Source organism: Rhea pennata, chromosome 1, assembly GCF_028389875.1.
Source record: "Rhea pennata isolate bPtePen1 chromosome 1, bPtePen1.pri, whole genome shotgun sequence".
NCBI classification, from domain to species: Eukaryota; Metazoa; Chordata; class Aves; order Rheiformes; family Rheidae; genus Rhea; species Rhea pennata.
Genome location: NC_084663.1, coordinates 145,601,839 through 145,616,490, shown reverse-complemented (window position 1 = coordinate 145,616,490; position 14,652 = coordinate 145,601,839). Strand labels below are relative to the sequence as shown.

The following is a 14,652-nucleotide window of genomic DNA, read 5'->3' as shown; positions in this document are numbered from 1 at the left end:
CTGGTTTCATCCTAATTGCTTGCAGTCACTGCCTTTAATTAACTTTTCAAAGAGTTTGTCATCTATAAATGATCCCACCTAGAGAATTTTAAAAATACATTTAAAACATGGCATTTGCTACTCTCCAGTCCTCTAGGCATGATTATTTTCCTGTGAAGTACAACCCATTTTTGGATCAGTCACTTGATTCTTTTTGTGATTCTCTGTTCAGAAGTCAGTGACTTTTTTTTTCCCTGGAGGTCCATAATAGAGTTAAAAGGCAAGGTCATACAGAACAGTGGTTAGCACAGGGCATTTACCACGGGAGCTGAAAAAGCTCTTGTCTCCTGCGTCCAGCTCACAGTCGGCGATAACTGCAGGCTGCAAGTTCTGCTGAAGTGCAGCGGCTGTGGATTTGGCTGCCTACCAGCCCAGTGCAGCCACTGTGCAGGCAAGATCATGGTTAATGAAACCATTTTTTGTATTTGTAAGGAGCTCTTGCTGGGGACTCGGGCAGCATCTTTTATACCAGTTGCAGAGAGGCTGCTGAAAGGCGATTGCTGAAAGCCTGCAAGCTGCATGCTTGTTCCTCACGAGCAGCCTCCTCATTGAGTGTTGGCCTGCACTCCTCAGGCTTTTTGAGGGGAAAAGCTTGACAGGCAGCATTTTCAAGCTGAAGGAAACAAAATTGCAGGTAAGGGACAGAGCTGGTGTGGAGATATTCAACAAAATTTCTTGTCTCATGTAGAAGAGCTCAAGACACCATTGTGGCAGAGTAGTCTGGATAGCCAGGTGTTTGATAAAACATCATCATGTCTTGCCCCTACTGGAGATTTCAGCCTAAATTTAAAGGTCACAGAACTGCCTGATTACAGGAAAACAGTGGCTCAATTTGAGTTATCAGCTGTTGAAAGCAATGTAGAGATACTCTGTGTTTAATGTGCTTAAGGCATATATAGCCTTCAAACAACCCTTTGCAAAACTGCGAAGACATAGCTGAGCCCCTAATGCCCAAAAAATAGTTGAGGGCCAGCCATGGATCACTGGTTTATCCCGTAGATAAATGGGATATTATTTGCAAGTGAGACAAATAGGTAAATACTGCTCTGTTGCTTTCCAAGTCATGTATTTAATGGCTGTTATTTTCTAAGGTGGCTATTTCCATGGCTTGTAAGCATTTCAGAAATGTTTCTGCAGTCATTCTCATGTTCGTGATGTGAGGGAGGTAGGACTCTGCAGCCTACATTTTGCAGGTGAGGATAAAGGAGGCAAAGAGCAATTGCAGTCTCATTGAGCAAAGACAGAGTGGTTCATTAGCTGCTTTTCTTGCATCTGTCATTATGAGTCCCTAGGTTCAATTAGAGCCTCCTAGTGCTACTACAGTACATTAATGACAGAATGACTTGCCTACAATTTTGAAGAAAATGCTGCAAGATGCTTTGATTTCAGTTTCCAACTGGCAGCACCTTCATGACAGCTCTGTCATCAGCCAGGGAATTCTTCCTTTAAATCGCTAGATCCCTTATCAACTCTATCTCCAATAAAGAAAGACAGGTTAGCCCAAGATTTTAGTTCAGTACATGCTGCAGTTCTAGCTCAGCATATTTCTTCAAAAGAAACAACCTTTTTTTGTTGTCCTCAGTGAAGAAATGCAAGGGAAGATGGAATGGGAAGAAGGAAAGCCTGAAGGACCTTCTTTTTTTTTCCTGTTCCCACATCATTTTCACTGAAAAACTGCTCATGTCCAGCCTGTGATAGCAGCTACTGATTTTACTGTAAACATCCCAGTAGTAAATCTGTCAGCAAAGATGGGATTTTTCTTACCTATTTATATTTCTCCAGTGTAAATATATACAGCTAGGCTAATCACTCTCACCCTCTTATAGTCAGGGGAGAGAAGTAGATATTTTTAAGCTCAGTTTAATCTCCTTCTAAAGCAGATGACTAAAATGGGTCAGTTGATGGCTGTAGATAAGGAAATGTTTCACTTGTGTACAGAAAAGATAAAATCAGTAAGCACCTTTGGGCCTGGGTCTCTGCACCTCCAAGGGATATTTTCCAAAGAGGGAGATTCATTTAGCTTCTGCCACAGGCGGCATCTGAAATGGCAGCTACTTGATAAGCAACTGGAGGCTGGAGTCAACAACTCACTTTAGAGGGGCTCCTGATGGAAATAGCTTTTGTCCATCACTAAGGTAGGGCAGTTTGAATTGATGGCCTCAGGAGGCTTTGTACCCATTAGCAAACTGCTTCTTTTGTGTTCATTATGAAGGGAAATGAAAGGGCCTTGATGATACACAAGAGAAAGGTGAATTGAAGGAAAAGGAAGAGTGAGTCTGTGGCAGCCCTCATGTGGCAAACAAGATCTATGATCTCCTGGAGTAACCCTATTCTCTTAAATACGTTATAGTACAGTTATGGGTCACATGCTGACCCACAGTAGAAATGTATAGTCAGAAACTTAAAAAGTTGGAGTTTCTTCCAAAATTTCGTCTTAGTGCCAGAAGCAGGAAAACAAACCATACTTCTTGGTTTCTAGGCCAGCACCCATTCTTGGGACTGCAGATGCTCTTCATTTTGCATTTCCTTCTGAAGACCTCTGGAACAGACATAGTTTTAAGACTTTTGTGTGCTGTTTCAGTAGCCAACAGTACCTGACATTTTCAGTCATGCTGCAGTATGTCACACTATATAAAACAGTGACATACTTTCTAAAGGACAGGCACTCTGTATTTGGGAAAACTCAGTTAAACTAGCTGAGCTTTCAGGCTAGCAGCTGAGAATGGGAATCGGAAGATCTGTTTTCTAACCATGAATGTCTGGAGATTTCCCACTTCTGAGTTTTAGATGACTGTAACTTGGGCATTGGGAATAAGTTCTAATGGTTGTGATTTCCTAGCAGTATTACACTGTTTGAATAATAACATTTCAGCCTACTGCCTTTACATACCTATTTATTATACATCCATACAATGTTATTAGTGTAGCAGTACTTCTGAGAATTGTAAATTTCTTCATTAAGGGACTGGTTTCAGAAGCAAAGGCATATATTTAATGCCACAAGTAGTCCCAATCACTCTTGGCTGAGTTCAGGCCATACTGATTTATAAACCACGATCCTTTGAACAGTAGCTTGATAGATATGCTAATTGTAATGGGTGAGTTCCTGGCCCCACTGAAGTTGTTGGGAAGAACATCTGTTGATTTTGGTGAGGTCAAAATTTTATTCTATGATGTTAGATTTAGCTAAAATTACCATATTTTGTGAAAGAACTCTTCACAACAAGATCAAATTGATTATTTTCTGTAATTCACTGAGTGTTCCTCAGAAGCATCTTCAAGGATCCTGCTGGAGAGCTTATCATAGTAGCTTTGCTGATAGTAAGTGGCAGTATGAGTATGAGTAGACCACTACAATCAAGATTGCTTACAGAGCAAGATAATATGCAACATGAATAATGGTGTCAATCACACTTCAGAGGCTACTTTTATTTGCTTTGCAAAAAGTAAATTAAATCTCTAACATCTTCTTCATGACCATGCTCTTTTTACTAATGAAGCAGTTAATATAGCCACCTAATAAAGTGATTTTAAATTCAAAATTCATTAAATGTTACTACAGCAGTAAACCTAGCCCACAAATTTGGAATTACCATATGCCTGGCCTATAAAGACCAGCACAGGAATAGGGAGGTCCCAAGATATTTTGTATTTTTAAATGTCATCCCAGCCTGTCCCTCTGCTCTGTTGCTTCAGTTGCCTTGCAACAGATATTTAGATCACCCATAACACAGCAAGCATGACAGAAAAAAAAAAAGGAAAAAAAAGAGAAAATATTAGAGGCTGGAAGAACAGATTTTGACTCCTTCCATATGCAGGGCAATTGTATAGCCACCATGAAATGTGGGGTAAAATCAGTCCTCAGATTAGTTCTAGATCAAGACGGCTATTGCTAAATCTGAAAATAAAGGATGAAGTTGTGTTATAAATGCTGGCTGCAGTGAGAGAAAGAAAGGGGATGGAGGCTGAAAAGAAAGGTCAAACAAGGAAACCATCACCTGCTCCCTAAAGTCAGTTCTCAGTGAGAGCAGGGACTTTGGGGAGATGACTTCCCCTCTGCTGTGGGTGCTGCATGGCACCCGGACAGGTAGAGGCCCTGCACTTGCCCCAGCCTAGTCACCCCTTTCAGTGTGCCTTCCTGCATCGGCTTCTGTGCACGCGGTACCAGATCTCAGACTCTGCGTTGAGGAGTTTCTTCGGCTATCCTATCCTGGAGCATTGTCATGTGTCCTAGAAACATGCAATCCTGAAACAGCAATTTAAGTTCTTCCTATTTCAGGAGAGTGACCTTTCTGTTCTCAGCGTAATGCTTCTCTTTTTTGGATTGGAGTCTGAGGAGCTGTTATCCCAGGATGCAGAACTCTAGTATGTCATGCATGGTTTTTAGTCTGTGTACCTCTATGGCAGATTTCGTAGCAGGTCCTGATCACAATCTGGATTTTCAAGTGGCCAAACAGTTGGAGGAGAGACAGCAAGGAGACACAGTTGCAGTTGCTGTGCTTGGGGAATATATGCGCTACTTGGATTGCTCCTGTGTTGCCCCGTGGATGTACAAGATGGGGTAGTGAATAGGTGAAGTTACTAGTGATGCTGCCTGTGTGGTGGCAAATATGCACACCTCTTTAAGGGGCAGTGTTCAGATTGCCCTGCTGTTGCCACAGCGATCCTTGAGAGAAATTCTGTGTCACCCTGCACAGCTCCTAGTACAGGATTAATCTTAAGTGGTGTAGTAGCATCCTGGCAAGGCAGTGTGTCTGAATGAATTATCAATACAACTGTTCATTAGTATTCATATTACATTCATTGCTGATCTGTGATTTAGTCTACCAGCTTGCAAATAGCCAAATTAAAGCAGTCAGCAGCCTTGCCTATGCTAATGATGAATCACACCTCCAAAATCACAAAGTTGCTTTTGAACAAAATCACGAGTTCTTTTTTTTTATTTGCCTTCTGTTTTTAGTTCTAAGTCAGGCCATACTCAAAGATTTTCTCCAGGAATTGGAACTTCTAAAATTAAGCAAGATCCTCCCATTGTCACTGGCTTGGAAAAACTGAAGAAACTTAAAATATATACATATATGTATACACATACACTCATGTATATGTATATATAACATTATGTGTCTCAAAATGAATTTCGCAAGCATCTTCAGTCCTGTATGTGTTACCACCTCATGGATACAGTCAGTGCTTCTGTTTCATTTCTGAGCTATAGGAGCTTCTAGCACATTCCCATTCCCATGTTTTACTGAGATGACTTCTGAATTGCTTTCTGTAGCACAGTAATTTCTGTCTGACTTAGGACTTTATTTTTTTAGGAATGATCACTATAGTATATTAGTGTTGCTTGGTAATGAAGTCTCTTGAGACCTAACACTTTTTTTATAATATCCTATTCCGTTCCCTGTGAAATGTGAATACAGAATCTAATAATAGGGAAAACATAACTTCAGGAAGGACAGAAATGATAATTTTAGTAAGGCTGGACTTCATACTGCCCATTTCACAGCCACATGGGGTCCTATTATCTTTTCTACTAGAATCGTTTTAATTTCATGACAACATTTTCTTTGTCACTTGTCCTCTGTTGTCCCACCTAGGTGACACCATGCCATCCCAAAAATGCTTCATTCTGAGCTTTCTAATTTATAATCCCTTCTATTTACATGTTATACATTTTGTCTGTGTCATACATTTGAAGTCATGCGTGCTGTTTATTAAGCCGCTGTAAGTTTATGCCAGTTTAAATGATCAATCTTAATTCTGATGATTTCAGGTCCCTAAAGAGATTTTCATGAACTTCAGATTCCCAAAGAACAGCAAATTCATCATCATACTATTCCAAACTCTTCATTTTAGGCTTTTAGTCATTGAATATGTGAATATATTACTCTAAGTATTTAAATTACAGTTTTACTTTCGTAATTGATTATTATAAAAATACTATTTTCCCCAAGACCCCGTCCATGCATATTTAGTACCACATCTTGTTTTTACGGTTAAAATCCTATTCTTTTACTAGCTCTCTTTCCCACCTGTTCTTCCTATAGAGTGATCTCTTTTGTACACTGATTCTTTCTTATCAATAGAATTTAATGAGAAATTCCAGTTACAGAGCTCAAATCTGGCCTCAGTTGCCTAGGCACAATGATTGAGTGATGCTTTGTAATGAGGTAAAAAGTATTCACCAGAAGAACCAGTAAACCAGAAAAAACCCAGCCTGACTCTTAGAATTCAGGCTGATACCTTATGACTTAGCACTATTTTATTGCCTGCAATAAAATTTTGAAGTTTTTGAAAGATTGTAAACCTGGATATCTATTTGAGTTATTAAACAGTTTAAGTGAGTCAAACAGATATATAGACAGACAGATGGATAGATAGATATTTCAGTGCATATTCAGATTATAATTAGATGTCTCAGTAAACTGATATTTTGTGCATATTGACAAGCAACAGGCTTTGATAGGGATTAGCAACACTTGAAGATTTGGCAGTCCAATGATTCTGAGGCATGTACTAAATATGACAATGAAGTCTAAGAATATAGCTATGCAGTTGTAATAAGTAAAATAGAAAACAAACTAAAAATCATTTTCCTTCAGGAACTCTAAATTTAAATTAATTCAATCTCCAACTAGTACATTTCTGAAAGAAAAATTCCGGTCGTGGACTGTGAGTTTTGTGTTATTTTTTTTTTTTTAATTATGAAATGCAAACTCAAACATGCAGCGTATGCATTCGTATACACATCCCACATTTCACAAGTTGGTATTATCTCGTTATGCAGGCACTACGTTAAGTAGGCCAAAGATCTTACGGCATCCTGTGAGGTTTATCAAAGATTTTGAAGGGTGGTTTTTTCAGGATTCTTTTATTCCCAAACTATTTTCTGTCCTGTCATGAGGATATGAAAGCCTACTGGCCACACCTCAGTGTTGTTTTTATTTCTTATGGTTGGTAGTTCAAAAGATCTGTCCTGGAAACACATCTGAGTCCCATGGACTTGAAGTTTGAATGCAGCTGTCCGTGTTTGGGTTTTTTTATGCAGTGGGCAGAAACTGAACCACAGGAAGTTCCACCTGAATGTGAGGAGGGATTTCTTCACTGTGAGAGTGACAGAGCACTGGACCAGGTTGCCCAGAGAGGTGGTGGAGTCTTCTTCTCTGGAGATCTTCAAGGCCTGCCTGGATGCAACCCTGTCTACCATGCTCTAGGTGACCCTGCTGAGCAGGGAGGTTGGACTAGATGATCTCCAGAGGTCCCTTCGAACCTTGCCCATTCTGTGATTCTGTGGTTTTACTTCAGAAGCCAAGAAACACTATAGTTTTGCCAGGAGTCTATTCCAGTTATGGGGGCAGGGAGGTGGGGTGGTGAAAGAAAGTATGGCTGCCACCTGTGGTGTGGGAGAAATGCCTTGAGAATAAGACTCCCTGCCTACAACTTACCCTTTCATTAGCCTGAAAGGGCAGCTTGAATATCTGATTCTGTCCTTTTAAAACTCCTACCATAAAGAAAGACTAAAGTAGAAAAACGTTGAACGAGGCCAACAAATTGACACAGGCAATTGTCCCAGTGTTGCTTTTCCAGTTCCTGGGTGACTATCCAAGGGAAAACATGGCACTCCTCAATGCCAAAGCAAATGGCAGAGATCCTTTAGTTCTTACCAACTGGCTGCTTTGCTTCGTCAAACTTTCTTAATGTACCTCCTCCCTTTGGCTGTGATTGCTCCCATCCTCTGTTCACTGAGGTAAGAAAGACCATTTCATGCTTACCTTGCCAGACATAGGAGAGCAGGAAGATAGTAGAAGGGGTGGGGGGAACAGCAAGGGAGATGTTTACAGTTTTTCTATTCATTGTGGTGTTTGTTGGACTTCAGAATGTAGGAAAATGGATATGCTCATCCAGTAAACAGATAGGAGAAAAAATGACTTTATTTCATCATTGTTATAGATGATAAAAACCTGTAGCCATTTATCAAATGTCCCCTAGAAATAAATGTCTGCTGTCATTTTCTCAGTAGCATCATACCTTTCTGTATTTTTAGCTGTCTGTTTCAACTCTTACCTTTTTTTTCTTGCTTTTTTGGTAGAATGATCTTAGAAGAGAAAAGATAATTTAATCAGGCTTCCCCTTTCACTGGGAAGTCAGGAAAATGATTATAAATAACATCAAATTATTTAGATTCAGAAAGAACAAAAGAAGTCCGCTTGCTTACATTAGAATAAACATTAAGCAATCTCACCTGTTTTTTCAGTGACTTTGAATTTGGGTTTTTGCTTTTGGAACGAGTATTCTCCCAGCGTATTAACACAAAGCATCCACCACACTTTTCTGTCATCCTTTGAGAGCCTTCTTACCTCCCTGAGCAGAGAAAGTTGAGCTCTTTAGATCATAAGACTTGTTTTCCAGTCCCTGGAAATTCTTCTGACCCTCTTTTGAACTCTCTCTGTCCTTATTAGTTCCATATCTTTTCTGAGATGTGGACAACAATGTAAGAATAACCATAAAAGGCTAGACCAAAGGTGCCAAAGTGTATCTAGCCTGGTATCCTATCTCCTGCAGTGCTTCTCACAGATGCCAAGGGAAGACTAAGAACAGGAAAAACATAAAATACTATTTGCTGCCCAGCTATGTACTCCAGTGATCTGGAGCTCATTGTTCTAGGTGTGCTCTGAACTTGAATCAGGATCACTTCTCATTTTCTGCTTGACATTCCTGGTGGTATGAATCTGTAGGCTGTTTTAGCTTGTTTTTTTGCCATTGCAGTGACTCAGAAGCTTATGCTGAACTGCTGTCTGTGAAAGTTTTTAAGTCCTTCATGGAGTTGTAGCTTTCCAAGACAGCTTACTGGCTCTGGCAAACAAAACTTGCAGTCTGTTGGAGACAGTGCATATGATCCTTCAAGCTAGTGGTTTGCCCTTGCTTGTCAAGTTCCTGCCTAGAAAGCCACCGTGTTGCCCTTTGCACAGATTGCATTGGGCTCGGATGTTAGCTTTTCCAGAAGAAAATGTTCTACACCCCCAAGCTGTAGGTTAAACAATGCAGAAGATTAGATATTAGTATTCTGCTTCAGAGCCCTTCCAACTCTATCTACATTTCACCTTTTATTTGGAAAGTAAACCTTGCCTGCATTTCAGACATTTTAGTACAATGAACTCCAGCCTACTGTAACATTCCTGCAGTAATGCTACCTGAAAGCATTCAGCAATCAGGATATTCCAAAAACCATGAGAACCGCTTAAATTAAATAAAATATATTTCAATATGTAGTCAGATCTTGGATTTTTTTAAGACTTTCTGCACAGAGATTGCTTTTAAAAAAACCCAAACCTACTTTAATAGTCTTTCTAAAAGAAAGCTGAGGTTTATTCGTAATAGTGTCATTACTCAAGGTATTAGGGCTTTAAATGTAACAGCAACGTTATTGAGAAATGAATGAGCTAGCAGTACTGCCACTACCTTTATTTCCTAAGACTTGTTAGAGAAAAATCTTGTCATATTCACGTTTTTAGATGTGCATCTATATCCAGACAACCACCCATTCACTCTTACATGCACAACCCTCAGTTCCTGTTCTCCTTTATAGTCTAACCCCTAAGTCCATTCATCCATGCGCATGAAGGTCCATCCTTGCACACAGAAGTCATCATTATCCAAAGCACCTAAGATACTAAGTAGTTTTGAGGGGGGACTTCAACAAAACACCTTCTGCAGCTTGCTAGGATTTAAGAATTGCCAACTAAGTGAGTATGGGTCTGAGCTGCTCTTTCCCAAATCAAGTGGCTCTGATGGATTATATTTATACCTCTAGTGTTCCAGCCTTTGATAAATCATCCCACACATCTGTTACATTAGAAGGCTTCAACCTAATATTGTTTGAGCTGGGCATATGGGAACATGATTATATCATATTTATTTATTTTTCTCCAGTCTCACTCCTCCATTCTTCCCTCTCCCCACTATTTATCATTTAAAGATCCACTAAAATATTATACAGTGTTTTACTCATCACCATCTTTTTTACCCCCTTGTCAACAGATGCCTATCCTAATTCTGAAGTGATCTATGTGTGGACTAACAGCACCACAACATCTGTGGTGGTGGCAGAAGATGGTTCACGACTTAACCAGTACCACCTGATGGGACAAACTGTAGGAACTGAAAACATAAGTACAAGTACAGGTAGGACAATCTTTCCATCCTATCCTTGCTGGAAGCACAAGCATTATGAGAGATCTACAGGCTGTGTTTATTTTGCAAGGAGAGGGGGAAGTGTCTGTAGGACTTAGAGAGATATGTGCAGATCCCTGGCTATTTAGCAGAGGCACTGAGAGGGTGTCTGCTGACTCTTAGGTACTTCACAGGGCTGTTGCTGAGGATGCGTCCACGATCCTGCAATTGTAGGAGCCCTGGAGAAGTTACATGCACCTTCTTGGCAACTACCTTTGCTGAGGCTGCCAGCACTACTTCAGGCTTATTTCCCTATGGGAGGAACCCCTTCTCTGCCCAGATACAAAAAACACCCACACATTTGATCTGTTTCAATCATAGCTTTAAAATGATTTGCTTGATGAAACTGCTTGGGGGGAGGGAAGGTGGCAGCTGTTGCATGGCTCTGCAGCATGTCTAGGGGACCCTGTGGCTGGAGAGAAAGTGCTAACTCTGAGGATTCCTGTTTCCTCTGTAACTGGAAGTGGAGGCGCCAGATGTGGCAGCATTAGGGAGGCAAAGAAGCTTTAATCCCAGCCCAGCCACCCACGTGAGCCCTCCCTCCCTGCTTCTTAAGGCTCCCACGCAAGGGCAGCCCTCTGCGCGCATTGGTGGGGAACTCCACATAGCTGCAGAGGGGGGGTCCAGGCTGGGCCTGGGGTCACGTGGGCTCTGCAGAACAGGGGCTTAACCAGGTTACATAATACACTTGTCCTGAGAGCATTAGTGGCATAGAGTAGAAGGGCTCCTCAGCCTGGAAACAAAATAGCCTGCCTTAAAACGAGGAGAGAATCCCACCGCTGCTCCTTACACAGGGTGTGGGGAGGGGAAAGGGGGCATCTTCCAGCTTTGAACAATGCAGCCTGTAAAAAGTAGTGCTAGCAAAGCACTCCAAAGTCTTCCCTGAGATTAAAAATGACAGCCTTTGAGCCTAAATCAGCATCATAGAGGAAAAGGTGTAGATGAAGTAAGGAACCTGTTACTATTGTCTGTGCAATTTTTTGGAGACATGAAAACAGGTATATATACATTCACACACAAAGTTAGTAGGACTGAAACATAAAGGAGTGCGAAGCTTTCTGCTCAAACTATCCAAACATGCCACTGAAGGGGGACACAGCTGTGCCTGCCGCTTATTCTCCAAGCACTAGACAAAGTAAGGGAAAGCCTGACTCAGGCAGCACAGGAGATCAACAAATCCAAAGCATCAGCTCCTTCCTATAAACTTCATTCCTTCCATTTGCCTATTTTAGGAGCCATAAAACAGCTGCTAAACAGTTTTGCTAAGGCAAAGATATTTAAAGTCAAAAGAAGCACATAGAGAAGTCAGAGCAGTCACATGAATAGAAAAAGGACAAGCAGTCCGTCTCCCATTTAAGAGCAAAGACACTTTTTCCTTACCAGTTTACCATCATAGCCGCATTGTTTTCTGCAATGAATGGCAGCTCCCCTCTCGCCTTCATCATTGCCAAGAAAAAGAGCCAGAGGATGTTTTGGGGCATCTCCTACAAACTCGTCCTGCTCCTCAGAGCAAGAAAACAACCCAGCCGAGGCAGTGAGGGCTCCAGTGTGTCAGCTCCGGGCCACTTCGTGTTTGTAGCTCTGCCCGTGAAGGCTTCTTGTACTCCTCAGCCCAAGGAAACAGCAGACTCTTCAGACAAATCCCAAAGTTTGTGCTCAGTAATCACCTCACTCCTGTATCCTAAGATTTAGGCTAATAAATACTTGTTTTCCAACATCAAGATTTTATATTAATGTCCCAGGTTACATCTGGGCTGGCTGGATTCTGATTGCAGGGTGGATCACAAAGAGCAGGACACAGATTGTAACCGGGGATTAGCAAAATACAAAAATCCGATTTTACACAGGGAAAGCACCAGTCAGCGATGGATTTTCTGGACTTCATCAAGCTCACAGTAGGCTGGTAATCAGGGTTACTTGTGAACGACTGTCTAAGATGTTTCTTCCTTCTATTGAATTGTTGAATGTGCAAATGAAAAACTAAATAGCTACTGTACAAATCCAACTGTTTAGATCTTTTGTGGTTTTTGTGACATACAAGTCAAACTACACAGCCCCTGCAGTTGCACAGGCAAAATGTTTGTATGTGTCAGAGGACATTTATGCTCTTCTTTCTGACAGATTTTTTTAAAATGCTAAATGCTAGATCTGCACCAATCTCTTTGGATTTTGCTGATTTTGTACCCAAGCCCCTAGGCTAAGCTGTCTTCTCAGAAAAGATATGCTGGGACTCCCCCTGTATCAACCAGTCCTGAAACTAGGAACGTGTTGGCCATGCCACAAAAAGTAGCTGGCATGTGCCACTTGGGGTTTTTTGTTTGGTTGGTTGGTTGGTTTTTTTTGTGCTAAGGTCCCTAAATGTCACGCCCCTAAAAGAAAAGGTATTTGTCTATTCACATGGCTTCAAACAGTCCCAACATCTGTCATGTCTTGGTGCTGGAGTGCCAAAAATGCTCAGAGCTGGGATTTGGGTCTAGCTGGATCTTGCTGGTTTCTGCAGATGGTTGCCCAGTTTGGTTACCCACCTAAAGAGCACCTCAGAATATCTGATAGCTGACTTAGCATCTGCAATGCCATGAAACACGACAAACCACCACTCTCTTAGCTTCTGCCAGCTGGAGCCTAAACTCTGCAATGTCCAAAGCCCGAATAATAAAGAAGCATTCAGCCTTTCATTTTGCACCAAATAATTCTGACTTTTCCTTGAGAGATCTCTTTACTGTGCAGCACTATTAAAAGGACATGATCAGGGGCTGCAGTGCTACAGACCTAACTTCAGGCTTGTGCCAGAACGTGTCAGTTGTCAATAGCCCTGGGCGCAGGTATATACAATAAGCAAGTCTAGGAGCTGACCTGTCCTCACTGAAATGCTCCATTGAATCTGAGCATAATGGCAATGGAAAAATGCATGTAAGGATCCTGAAAATTTTTAAGCGTGATCTTCAGAACTCCATTATTTAGATATCTAAAAATGTTGTTGCAGCTTTTAAAGCATAAAAAAAAAAAAAAATCTAAGATAAGCAGGAGCACAACAGCATGGCTCTTCCTGTATTAGCTTGATTTTTAGGCTAGCACCCCCAAATTCTAGCAACTGTATAGAGAAAAAAATGCAGCTGCTTCCATTTGAGAGCTTTCAATTACTGCTAAATTTATTATTAGAATTTGTTTTTGCAGTGGTTAGTGGATCCCATCAGGAACAGGCTTTTGTTTTAAGTGCTACATAAACCTATAATAAAAATTAGCTCCTGCTCAAGAAAGCTTATGCCCTAAGGATAAATTGTAGCCTTACGGAAGTAAAAGGGAGCTTTGCCACTCCAGCAGAGCCAGGATTTCATTCACCATAAATCAAAAGGCAACTCGTGCAGCTTTTAGCATTATTTTAAGTAGTCATCCCAGGGCATTAAAATCCAAGCTATGTCTGTAGGGTTTTTGCAAGCTGTATGTCTGACGATGGAAACATTCCTAGTGTGGGCTTTTTTTGAAAAGAAAAGCATGGGAAAAAGGAGAAGATACATGTTGAAAGAAGAGCAAATACAAAATCAATGTGATATTATTTTTTCAGTGGCAACAGGAGCCTTGATAGGTTAAAGAAAATTATAAAGTAAGGTAAGAACCAGCCATAGAAGGCCATCAAAATTCATACATTCATACATTTACTGTCTTTATAGAAACAGGGATCCTGTTGCTCTGCTGAAGTTGCACAGTTCATACGAGGGATTTTTATTCCAGCTCCCAAAGCGTACTGTCAAAATCAATAATGCATGTCATCACTCCTAAGTGACCACGGAAACTGTGTCTCAAAAAACATCCCAGTGCAGTAGCAACTCAGAAACAGATCACAGGCACATAGACCCTGCTGCTTCTGGCATATTTTATTGTTAATCCACAAACTGAATGCTCATAAATAAAAAGCAAGTGGGGTCCCTCCTGAGACCACAGCATGTTCAGCGTCCCAGGTTCGAAATTACACTGGATTGAAGGGAATTGGACATCACTTTACAGGGTTTCCCCCCTCCAGTTTCACACCGTTCCCCGTCCATCTCCCCATCCATCCTCAGAGAGCTATTTCACAAGAAAATCAGACTGCAGAAGAAAGTCATAAAGACAGTGGCAGACTGTCAGGTAAGGAAATTCTGTGCTATTCAAGTCTTTGTGTCTAAAATCCCCAGGAGGAAGGAAGTCCCTTAACTTCATTCAAAATAAGGGAGCTCTTCCAGTGTAACATATCAGCATAGCTGTATGTGCAAAAGCCCTTTTAGTGTAGACCTGTCCTCAGTTAATTAGCCATATTGTCACTTAGAAATAATCTGCCAAATCTAACTGCTTAGCAATTCTGGCTGCAGCTCAGCTCAGACTATTCACTCAATGCAGAATCCGTCT

General features: G+C 41.1%; 2 protein-coding genes across 3 annotated transcripts in view; one reads left to right on the top strand and one right to left on the bottom strand.

Moving 5' to 3' along the window:
- Positions 1–11,753, bottom strand: part of GABRB3 (gamma-aminobutyric acid type A receptor subunit beta3) — a 190,223-nt gene extending 178,470 nt beyond the window's left edge. Inside the window, exon 1 of the mRNA XM_062574978.1 lies at positions 11,653–11,753. Coding sequence (XP_062430962.1) covers positions 11,653–11,753 — 101 coding nt within the window. The remainder of the gene's footprint in view (positions 1–11,652) is intronic.
- GABRA5 (gamma-aminobutyric acid type A receptor subunit alpha5) overlaps positions 1–14,652 on the top strand; it is a 53,363-nt gene that overhangs the window by 34,287 nt on the left and 4,424 nt on the right. For both annotated transcript variants that reach the window (XM_062575004.1, XM_062575013.1), the window contains exon 6: positions 10,081–10,224. In XM_062575004.1, the coding sequence (XP_062430988.1) occupies positions 10,081–10,224 (144 nt within the window). The remainder of the gene's footprint in view (positions 1–10,080; positions 10,225–14,652) is intronic.